Source organism: Crotalus tigris, unplaced genomic scaffold (genome assembly GCF_016545835.1).
Source record: "Crotalus tigris isolate CLP2741 ecotype Arizona unplaced genomic scaffold, ASM1654583v1 scf7180000017740.3459589, whole genome shotgun sequence".
Lineage (NCBI taxonomy): Eukaryota > Metazoa > Chordata > Lepidosauria > Squamata > Viperidae > Crotalus > Crotalus tigris.
The window spans coordinates 578950-591254 of record NW_024096607.1 but is presented as its reverse complement, the minus strand read 5'-3'; the positions used below and the strand labels follow the sequence as shown (position 1 = coordinate 591254).

At 41.3% G+C, this 12305-nt stretch overlaps 1 protein-coding gene across 8 annotated transcripts in view; it reads left to right on the top strand.

Annotated features, from left to right (window-relative positions):
• The window catches only part of CTPS2 (CTP synthase 2), a 220187-nt gene that overhangs the window by 78784 nt on the left and 129098 nt on the right, over nt 1–12305 (top strand). For all 8 annotated transcript variants that reach the window (XM_039339887.1, XM_039339883.1, XM_039339886.1 and 5 more), the window contains 2 exons: nt 10955–11043; nt 11608–11702. In XM_039339887.1, coding sequence (XP_039195821.1) covers nt 10955–11043; nt 11608–11702 — 184 coding nt within the window. The remainder of the gene's footprint in view (nt 1–10954; nt 11044–11607; nt 11703–12305) is intronic.

Below are 12305 nucleotides of genomic sequence, written 5' to 3'. Positions count from 1 at the left end.
AGATCAAGCAGGCCGGCCATGAGCCGATCTACAACTGCTGTGGCAGAGCCACCTGTGCTGGCAGCAGCAAACAGGCAAGAAATGCAGTGGGGGAGGGGTCACCCTCCAAGAGATATGAATCAATTGCCAAGCATCCAAATATAAATCACATGATCCTGGGCATGCTGCAGTGGTCATAAGTGTGAAAAATGGTCATAATTCATTTCAGTGCAATTGCAACTTTGAACGGGGGGATTTGGTCATCGAGTTTTTGACACCTTGCTAGGTGGTACTCAAATATTGCCATATCCTAAAAGTGGTACAATCAGTGAAAAGGTTGAAAAGCCCTGCCTTATACCATTTCAGACTCTTGTCCAGGCTCTTCTTAAAAACTTCCAGTATTGGAGCATTCACAACTTCTAGAGGCAAGCTGTTCCACTGATTAATTGTTCTGTCAGGAAATTTCTCCTTACTTCTAGGTTGTTTCTCTCTTTGATTAGTTTGCATCCATTGCTTCTTGTCCTGTCTTTAGGTGCTTTGGAGAATAGCTTGAATCCCTCTTCTTTGTGGCAACTCCTGAGATATTGGAACACTGCTATCATTTCACCCCTCGTCCTTCTCTTCATTAAACTATACATATCCAATTCCAGCAACCATTCTTTATATGTTTTAGCCTCCAGTCCCTAATCATCTTTATTGCTCTTCTCTGTATTCTTTCTAGAATCTCAACAACTTTTTTACATTGTGGTGACCGAAACTGGTATTCCAAGTGTGGCCTTACCAAGGTGTTATAAAGTGGTATTAACATTTAATGTGATCTTGATGCTAGCCCTCTGTTAATGCAGCCTAGAATTACGTTTTTTTTTTTTTTGGCAGCTGTAGCACACTGCTGGCTCATATTTAAGTGATTATCCACTAGGACTCCGAAATCTCTCTCACAGTTATTACTACTGAGCAAGGTAGCACCTATACTGTACCTGTGCATTTGGTTTTTCTTGTCTAAATGTAGAACCTTACTTTTTTCACCATTGAATTTCATTTTGTTAGATAGCGCCCAATGTTCAAGTAGTTGCAGGAAAGTCAGGCGGAATGTGAAAATCTCACGTAAAATGCAAACCTATTATTTCATTTTCCCCAAGTCTCAACCCCCATCCAGTCCACCGGCAGCCAATATGATGCCATGAAGATGTTTTGAGAATGCTGAGGTGCTAGGCAGATAACATGTCACTCTCAGGGTATGATGGCTGGGAGAGAGACAATTTCCCTCCCTTATTGCCAAGAATTACAGCAAAGTGAAAGTATCCTGAATATGCCAACATTTCCCCTCCCCTTCAACCGAATGGCAGGATACGAAGGTGGACCTGACACCTGCCCTGGTTGAAAAGCTAGGAATGAGACTTAGACGACTCAAGGTGCCAGTGACATTTTGCTAGCTACATGGCTCTGTAGCAGGGGGGATCCCAGTGACATTTGTCACTGAGCTGATAGAAATACGGATGGGGGAGCACACAGAGACTCTTGAGTTTTATTATAGCCCCGGGTGTAGAAAGACCCCTGGTGCTAGGATTAGCATAGTTACGGAAATGAAAACTGTATGTGAACTGGAGGAGGGAACTGCTTAAAACCTGGGGGGAGGTGAAGCTAAATGAAAACTGGGAAAGGACTTAGGGGCCCCAAAGCCAAGGCAGGAGGTGGGCACTGCAATGCAGGAATGGAATTTGCGGGATGTTTTTAGTGAAAAGAGCTCAGACGAGCTCCCATCCCAACGGCCAACTGACTGCTTCTTGGAAATCCTGCTGGGTGCTAAACTGCCTAAGCTCAAGCTATATTCAATGACTTGTAGGAAACTGGAGGAGTTGCGGGCTTTTATAGATAAAATTTTAAATTGGGGTTCATCCAATCGGCCTGACCCAGGGTGGCTGTCCTGGTCCTGTTCTGGGAAAAATAGGATGGGTTTCTTCGTCTATGTGTAGACTATAGAGGGCTAAATAGGGTGTGTGTTGAAAACATCTACCTGTTGCCCCTGACAAAGGATATGCTAGCCCAGTGGTTCTCAACCTGTGGGTCGGGACCCCATTTGGGGTCGAATGACCATTTCATGGGGGTGGCCAAACAACGCAGTCCGTCATTTTCCCCCCTTTTCCTTAGCTGTGCTACTCCCTTTTATTCTATTGGCTTTTGAAAGCCAATAGAATAGACTCTCTTGAATAGAGTCTAATTCTATTGGCTTTCAAAAGCCAATAGGAATTGTCCAGGCTGTCTCTGCCCTGCTGAGTCCGCCAAAAGTCCCATTCTGCAAACGGTGCTGCACCAGTTGAGTAGTCCTCGACTTACAACTGGTTGGGGGTCGCGGCATTAAAAAGGTTAAGAAGCACTGTGCTAGCCCATCTGGTGAAATGAAAGATTTTTTTTTACCAAACTGGACTTGTGAGAAGCATATTATCAAGTCAGGATTAAAGAGGGTAATGAGTGGAAAACAGTATTTAAATGCCCTTTGGGATGTTTTCAATTTAAAGTTCTCCCTTTTGGACTATAAAGGGCCCCCACTTTCTTCATGCATCTAATAAATGAGGTGTTGCATGAGCACTTATACAAGGGGGTGCTGGTTTACCTAGATGATATACTGATCTCTACTGAAACCATGGCAGAGCATGTGAAGTTGATTAGGGCAGTACCCAAACAACTTTGGGCTGTCCAGCTTTACTCGAAAGATGAGTTCCACCAGAGCAAAATCGGCTATCTGGGCTACCGCATCTCCAACGATGGATAGAGATGGAGAAGATTCGAACTGTACCAGACTAGGCTTCACCCTACATCAGAAAGCAACTGCAAAAGTTTCTGAGGTTTGCGAACTTTTACCACCAATTTATCCCATTGTTTGCTCAGATCGCCCTCCCCATCACCAATGTGTTAAAAACGAAAGAGGAAGGGAAGCCCAAACTCAGCTAGCCACTGAAATGGACAATGGAATGCCAAGTGACGCATCTGCTTGCAGCTGAGCAAGCACCCAGACCCAAACACCCCATTCATCGTTCAGGCGGATGCTAGTGATGCAACGGAATGAACAGGGTGCCCAGCAATCATGTGCATACACCTCCAAACATAACAGTGGTGGGCAGTCTGGGAAACGGAAGCTTACTTGGTGGACTGGGTGCTCCTAATTTGAAGACATTTTCTGGAAGGGGCAAAACAATGTTCAAGGTGTGGACTGATCATAAAAACTTGGAGGCTCTAAAAAACCCCCAGAGATTGTTGCCCAAGCAGGTCCGCTAGGCTCAATACTTAACTGTTTCAATTTTGCATTGCAGTACATCTCAGGGGGAAAAATTTCCTGGCAGATGCTTTGTCCAGAATGTCGCAATACAATAACTCTAAGCCTGAAGTGATCATGCCAGTCATTCCATCCCGCCAGCTTGCTGCACCAGTAACCACCCGAGTGCAAGCAAAAGTGAAGCCCCAGATAGACTAGAATGTAGAAATGACCCTAAAGGGGGCATTGGAGAGTGATAAGTGGTTCCAAATCCAAAAGAGTGAATGTACAATGCAGAATGGTCTAGCTTGGGTGGAGGCTAAGTTATATATTCCCAAAAGCCAACAATTACTAGTGCTAAAGAAAAGTCATAACTCTAAAACCGCAGGGCATTTCAGGTTTGTAAAAACCTTACACTTAATTAAATGGCAGTTTTGGTGGCCATTGCTAAAAAAAGACTTTAAGTTCTACGTAGCCAGTTGCCCAGTATGTGCCTTACCAAATGACAACAAGGGAAAGCCCCACCTCTGCTCCAACCAGTGGCGGAGCCCAATGCCCCATGGAAAGAAATCTCCATGGATTTTATAGTGGAACTCCCCCAAGAGCTCAGGGAACACAGTAATTTGGGTGATAACTGATCTGTTTTCTAAGCAGGTACACTTTGTGCAAAGGCCAGAAAATCACTTCTGCACCCACCCTGGCTAAACTGTTTGTGCAGCATGTCTATAGGTTGCCTGGTGATTCACAGTGAATAATATCTGACTGCAGAGTGCAATTCACTTCAAATTCTGGCAAGAGTTTTTAAAGCTTTTGGGGACGACCCAGGGGTTTAGTTCCAGTCGTCATCTGCAGATGAATGGAGGCTGTGAACTTCCAAATGTGGTCCTAGAACAATACCTTAGCCATATACAGTTAAAATTGATTAGTTGGTAGAAGAATACAATGTATGTATATTTTGAATTGCAGTTTAAGCGTGTAGAATGCACTGGAAATTTGGCTAATTAATATTAGTGTTAATATTATGCTGTTCTACAGTTTGGAAGATATCTATATATGCATTAGTTGTACTTTCCTCTGATCTCTGTATGTATACAATATGAAAGCATCCTCACACAGACAGAGCTACTATTTCAATGATAATTAAATGAAAATATTTTTAATATATACGTTGATTGTAAGAAAGATACAGACAGCCTTCCCTAATTCTGTAACCTTCATATTTCTAGCTAATGCTGTCATTGGCTGGCATATAGTATTTGTACGAATAATGTCAATTAGAAAATGCAGCTTGTAGTTCTCCTACTGGAAATAAAAATGCTGATGCTGATGTATGAATTACTGGAACTGAAAGTACAGAAGGGCTATTATTATTTATGAATGAATTTCAAAATGATTGTAGGTTTAAAACAGGGGTGTCAAACTGCTGGCCCGTGGGCCAGTTGCATCATGTGGAGGCTGCGCCCACCTCAGTTCTGGCAATGCAAAAAAAAAAGTTGTGATACATCACGACATGTCATGTGACGTGGCGAGTTTGACACCCATGGTTTAGAAGGAGGTTAATTACTATCAGAGAAAATATTAGATTTTGTAATGTATCGCTGCTGTGAAGTTAAACATTTTCATTTTATCTGGTGGAAATAAATATCCTATTAAAATATTTAAGCATTGTATTGAAGATTCCTAGAAACTAGTGTTTTTATTTAATGACTTTAAATACCTTTCTTTGATCCAACTGAATTTTTTAATATAGAAATTTTATCTCTAAAAGGAAATTATAAGTTCATTTCATATCTTGAATTGATTATTATTATTATGAAAAACTTGGCCACAGTAATAATAACTGTTGAATTATTAATTTTAAACATAATTTTTTTCAATTACATAGCTATCTTTTTTTTTAATCTCCTTTGCACTTCGCAAGAAAAATGGCACAGAACATCTGTAAGGACCCACTTCAATTAACCCCCAAGAAAGCAGAAGTCTTGAAACAGGCATTGTCTCAAAAGAATACTTTTATTAGGGGTCAGTGACAGTAGGGAAGTCAAGGCGAGATCTGGGGAAAATCCCAGTCAAACGATATAGTTACGCTAGCAATATTCCTGCTTCCACCAAAGTCATAATGTCCATTTGAAATCCAGCCAATCCACAGATGGTCTGATGAGTGGGTAACTGGCACAGTTGGCACACATCTCAAGGTCTTCTCCAGTTTTGTTTCTCTATAATCAATGAGATTTATCAGGATATTGAGAATGGAACTTAAAAGCGTAGTGGCTCTAACATGTCTCTTGTTCACCCATTCATTCTGGGCAGAAGGGAGGTTTTTCCAAAGTACCAGATATTATGTCACCCCATGGTGTGTATGAGAGTCTAAAATGTCTGATTTCAAAGTGTTGTTCTCCCTCAATCATGATAGGAGGTGGCAGTGGAGGTGCAGGAGGTCTGAGATTTGAGGTAACCTCTGGTTTGAGCAAACTGCAATGGAAAACAGGATGGATTTTCCATAGATTCTTTGGCAAGTCTAGCTCAACAGTCACAGGATTGATGATGCATTTAACTGGTCCTATAAACTTAGGACCTAATTTCTTTGAAGATTGCAGGGACTGTAAATACTTCGTAGAAAGGAACACCCAGTCTCCCATTTGATATGGCTTTTGTTCTACCCTTCATTTATCAGCTTGGACTTTATAAGCCTCCCTAGCCTCATCTAGGGCTTTCCTGACCACTGGTCAGATGTTTTCAATTGTTTGATTCACTTCTGCAAGGATTGGGTTTCAAGTTCTTTGGTGGGGAGTTCAGGCATGGCCACAAAGGTTTGGCCATTTGCTACTTGAAATGGAGTAAACCCAGTACTTGAGTGTACAGCATTATTGTAAACAACCTTAGCAAACAGTAGCAGGTCGGCCCAATTGTCTTGCTGATGATTAATAAAACATCTCTGGTATTGTTCTATAATTGAGTTAAGTCTCTCTATCCCTCCGTTCGTTTGAGGATGGTGGGAAGATGATAATCCTTGACTAGAACCCAGAAAAGCATTCCAGAACTTAGAAGTGAATTAACCCCCCCCCCCCGGTCTGAAATTATATGTTGTGGAGCCCCATGAAATTGATATACATTTTGCACAAAGAGTTTAGCTAAAGTTTTTGCAGTTGGAATCTTGGGGCATGGAATGAAATCAACTTGTCTGGAGAAGCAAAGTGTCCTGCAGTTTTCGAATCATGTCCTGCTTGCATCACTTCAAGTCTCAATGCTGCTGGAACATAGAGTTTTTCCCCAATCCATGCTAAACCATCTTTTAATGTACACAGGTTATTATGGTTACGAAACCATTCATCTGTTTCTAAGGCGGTTTTCAATTCCTGTAATAAAGTCTTTCCAATGTCACCCACTGGTTTTGATTGGGCCCTGGTGATTACAGGGGCTGCTAGTTGATGATGCAGAAATGGTTTGGCTACTTCTGCTTTCTTGCTGTTATACTGTGGTAGCCTGGATAATGCATCAGCTAGAAAATTCTTTCCCCCAGGGAGATAGTGAATTGTAAAATTAAAACAATGAAAAGCTGGGACCACCTTGCCTGCTTAGGGGGGAGTTTTCTGGGTGTTTTCATGGCTTCAAGGTTCTTGTGGTCAGTCCATACTTGGAATGGCATTTTGTTTCCTTCTAGAAAATGTCTCCAAGTTAGTAAAGCTCGCTGTACAGCATAGGCCTCTTTCTCCCAAGCTGTCCACCTCTGCTCGGTCTCAGACAGTTTCCTCGAGGTGTAATCACAGAGCTGTTATTGTCCTGCTTTTTTTCTCTGCAGCAAAACCGCTCCCATAGCTACATCCTTTGCATCAGCCTGAATTATAAATGGTTGGTCTGCGTCAAGATGTTTTAAAACCGGCTCCATAGAAAACAGTCTTTTAAGTTTCTCAAAAGCTGCTTGGCATTCTTCTGTCCATTTCAGCAGTTGACTGGGTTTTGGCTTATCTCCCCCTCTGGTCTTTAACAGGTTTGTAATTGGGAGGGCAATCTGTGCAAAAGCTGGGATGAATTGTCTGTAGAAATTTGCAAATCCTAGGATACTTTGGAGTTGTTTCCTGGTTTTGAGGGGTGCCCAGTCTAAGACTGCCCTCACTTTCTCTGGGTCTATTTCTATCCCTTCATTTGATATGCGATAATCCAGTAATATGATTTTTGTGAAATTCACATTTTGATAGTTTGGCATACAGTTTGGCAGAGCGCAGTTTTTTCAGTACCGTTCTGACTAGCTTAATGTGCTCATCTTTTGTTTTGATATAAATAAGGATATTGTCCAGGTAAACTAGAATCCCCTTATATAAGTGATCAGATAGGATTTCATTGATCAGTTGCATGAATACTGCAGTGCCCCCCTGTAACTTTAAATTGGAAGCAACCCAATGGGCAATTGAAAGCAGTTTTCCATTTATCTCCTTTCTTTATTCTTATGCGATAACAAGCCTCTCTTAAGTCCAGTTTTGACAAAAAAAAATTCCTTTTGATAGGTGCTCTAACATGTCTTTCATTAAAGTTAATGGATACATGTTTTCCATGCACACAGTGTTCAGGCTCCTATAATCAATGCAGAGATGAAGAGAGCCATCTTTCTTCTCTCTGAATAACACGGGCTGCTACCCGGGGTCTAGCTGGCTCGATAAACCCCCGCTCCAAGTTCTTTTGACTCCCTAGGAGTCATCAAGTACATTTTTGGTTTTGGCAATTTCGTCCCTGGAATTGCATAGTCTGTGGGCCGATGAGGAGGAGTTCGTCTGCCCTCTGCTCACTGAAGGCTTCAGCCAAATCTCAGTATTCCATTGGGAAGCTGTGCAAGTCTGACTCACTGAAGACGGAGGCAAAATCACGACATAATCCACATCTCCCACCTTTTTCTTGATGGGTGAGACTTCCCCCTGCAGGAATCTCTTGCCCTTCTCTCCAGTTGATCATGGGGTTCCACTTCTTTAGCCAAGCCAGTTCCAGAACTAATGGCCACTCCATTCCTGGGGCCACAATAAACATTAAAAATCTCTGTGTGACCTCCCAGGTCGATGTATAAGGGTCTGGTGGCAAAACTGGCAGGCAGCCCCCCCACACAATTGAACCATCCAGTTGGCAAAAAGTAATTGGAATCTTAAGCCTCCTGAGGAGGATCCCCATTTTCCCCATGAATTCTGGGCTAATAATGCGCCGGGTATACCCCAAGTCCAGCAAGACTGCTAATTTCACTGTCCTCCCAGTGCTGGGTATGGAAAGTTCTAGGGGCACTGTTATGGGGTCAGTTGGCCCACTCACCAATAGGTCATCCTCATAGTCATCCTCTGCTGTCCCTGGATCATCGTAGCGTTGAGTTGGAGCTTGACCCTCTTGATTGTGATCCCAGGGGAGCTCTACGACTTCCTTGGATCTCATTGCAGTCTCCCTGGAGCGTGATTGGATCCTCAGGGGTCTCTTGGCCGATAGATGATCCCCTCTCTTGGCAGGTGTCTTACTGCAGCAATCCACGGCTCAATGTCCCTTTTTGCCACATTTGAAGCAGGCAGTGCTGCAAGGTGGGGCAGGCAAAGCTCGTGCAGTCTCCCCTCACTTATCAGTCTGCAGCTTGAAGCTTGGTCTCACCGGGTGATTCAGATGCTTGCATTGATCAATCTTTACTTCCTCAGCTAGCAGGCACCAGTCATAGCCCTGGGGCCCCACGGGCTACACAGGCATTATACAGCTCTTCATTGAGTCCATCCTGGAAAAAGCTTACCAGAATGTCCTCTGGCAGAGCAGGTGACTGGCCAACTCTCTGAACTCCTTGGTATACTCAGCGACTAGTCTCCTTCCTTGTTTCACTGTCTTAATCTGCTTCCAGGCTTTCTTATCGGCCAGCCAGTCTTCGAAATGCCTGCGGAGTGCAGCCATAAATCGACTGACGTTTTTAGGCAGAAGAGATCTTTGGACCATTTCTCTGCCTGGAACTCCTCCATGTAGAAATAGTTTGCAACTCCCCCGGTAGGGCAGCAGCTTCTCCGGGTTGAGTACTATGCAGATCTCGCCTTATGTAAGGATCCACTTCAACTAACCACCCAAGAAAGCAGAACTCTTGAAACAGGCATTGTCTCAAAAGGATACTTTTATTAGGGGTCAGTGACAGTAGGGAAGTCAATGCGAGATCTGGGGAAAATCCCACGCAAAAGGTATAGTTAAGCTAGCAATATTCCTCCTCCCACCAAAGTCATAATGTCCATTTGATATCCAGCCAATCCAAAGGTGGTCTGATGAGTGAGTAACTGGCACAGTTGGCGCACATCTCAAGGTCTTCTCCAGTTTTGTTTCTCTATAACTGTCTCCCTGATAAGGGAGATACATTCCTTTCTCAAGGGGATAGAGGCAGGAGGAGAGAGTAGAAAGCGAAAGTTGTCCCAAGTTAGAGTAAGCTCTCCCTCCCCCAACAGAATGGCAGGCCCCAAAAGTAGAATATATACGCAGGGAAAACAATGAGGGTTTGGGGACTTGACAACATCATTCATTTGAAACAAGCTTTCCCTCTTTTTTATGAATTTGAAAAACACCCTGAAGCCCATGTTTTATTCAACCTGCATTATATAAATGTCTCTAAATTATGTAAAATTTCAATAGATTCCCTAATACTTAGAGTACGGAACCAGTGCTAGAGTAGAATGCTTTGTACTTCACTAATTATAAACTGTTAAGATTTTTACTTTGATGATGAATAAAATTAATTAGCAGTTTATACAAATACCTATTGAGATATAAAATGGAAGACGAGGTTGTCAAAGACACAATGATTACATGGGCAAAAAATTTCGGATATAATATAGAATTGGAGAAATGGGAAAAAATATGGGAAATAAATATAAAATTGACTATGTCGGCGGCATTCAAGGAAAACCAGTTGAAGATGTTTTACAGATGGCATCTTCCACCAGCAAAGCTTGCCAAGATGTTCCAGAACAATTCGCCAACATGCTGGAAATGTAAAAAAGTATATGGAACATATTATCATTTATGGTGGACATGCCCAGTTGGAAAAAAATACTGGTCTACAATAAGAAAATGGATCGAAGAAATAATAGACCAACCTGTAGACTGGAAACCAGAGATCTTTTTGTTGGGTATTTTAAACAGAAAATATAGTAAAGAAATATGGTACTTAATTTTACATATAATAATGGCGGCAAGAATAGCATATACACAGTGCTGGAAAAATGAGAATATATCATCAGAGGAAGAAGTAATAAGAAAAATCCTGGACTGTGCTGAGATGGACAAATTAACAAAAGAGATAAAAGAAAGGAAGACACAGAGTATTATATAACATGGAACAAATGGTATGTCTGGTTGGAGACTAGAAATAATAGAGGAGAATAAGTATGGAAAGGTCAAAAGTGAAAATATGTGTATAATAATAATAATAATATGAATTATTCTTAGTAAGAAGTAGAACATGAAGGAAGAAAAATGTAAATAAGAAATAACGGGGCAATAAGGACAAATATTCTAAAGAAGAATAAGGGGGGAAATGTAAATAATATATTGCCGTTATGCAAACGCTGTAAAAAAAAGGGAGAGGAGTATATATTGTGTGTATATGTGTGTTATGTTTTGCTTTGTTTTGTTTTGTTAAAAATAAAAAAAAATAAAAAAAGATTTTTACTTTGAGAAGAATTCCGTTGTATTTAATGTATGTGTGTTAAAGTATGTTCTGCCTTTTTATTCAACTAGTATATAGATTCAGCAGACCTCGAGCCTGCTATGGAGGCTGAGAATCCAGTGAGATTCCATCAGGCCTGGCAGAAGCTATGTAAAGCAGAGTAAGCAAATACCTTTTTCTTCAGCTTCCACTCCGATTTACCTGGGTGATTCTTGTTTATTGTTTTATAAATAAATGCATTTTAATTTTATTTAAAATCATCTCAAAACTTGAACATTTGATATATCAGTGTGTAGAACGTATTTGTACTCAACTCTTACTATGCATTTCTGGAAATTTCAGCCTTACTTTTGCTAAAGTATTCCTATTACATGTTTTGAGTTATTTAATTTTTACGAATGTCCTAAACTATGAATTGAAATAAGTTATAATAAAAAGCAAACCTTTAGTTTATGTTAATTGATAATATTATTATGTGAAAAAGAAACAGGTTTATGCAATGCAGACAAAGATTTTTAAAAATTGTCCTTAGGATGAGGTCATACATTATGTATCATAATGGTATGTTTACATACACTGATAAAATGTTAAGATGAAAAACTCAGATAAAAGATCTTTTATGTTCTACCATCAGTAAAAGTATGGCACAGATACGCATAATTCTCAAATCTAAATTATTTGGCTCATGTGTTATGCTTGAATTTTGTATTTTGTATGATTTCAGTTGCATCTTAGTACCTGGAGGCTTTGGCCATAGGGGAACTGAAGGAAAACTTCAAGCCATTTCATGGGCAAGAAAAAAGAAAAAGCCTTTTCTTGGTAAGAAAGTACACCAGGAGTGGACTTTTAGTCTTGCATAATTGATAACATTTGTTCAAGTCAGATTTCCCGGGCTTGTGAATCTTCAATTTCAAAGTAGAAATGTCAGCTCGGAAGCTTGTGAGCTCTTAGGGCACTTCATGCAGCAGCTATTTCAGAAAAGTCCTGCGAGCTGTGGAAGTTGAACTGGCTTCTACTTCAGTGGAAAAATTGCACAAGCAGTTTTACAGCTTGTTCTCTGTTGCCTTAGAACAGGGGTGTCAAACTGCCGGCCCGTGGACCGGATGTGTCACGCGGAAGCCGTGCCCACCCAAGTGCCGGCAATGGCAAAACCATCCCGATACGTTGCGCGATGTCACGTGACGTCGCAAGTTTGACGTGTCTGCCTTAGAACAAGTAGGTTTCCAATTTTTTCCTCTCCTGCTTGGTGATAGGGTGGTGTTGTATTTTGCCACTGTCTTCTTGATGTACACAGCCTCATTGAGGACTTGCTTTGCCATTTCCACAATAAAGGGATGGTGTGTTTTTTAATGACAAGGAGGAAAAGACAAAAGCACACAAAGCCCTAGTTGGCTTCAAGATGGCCTCCTATTGGCCTTTTAT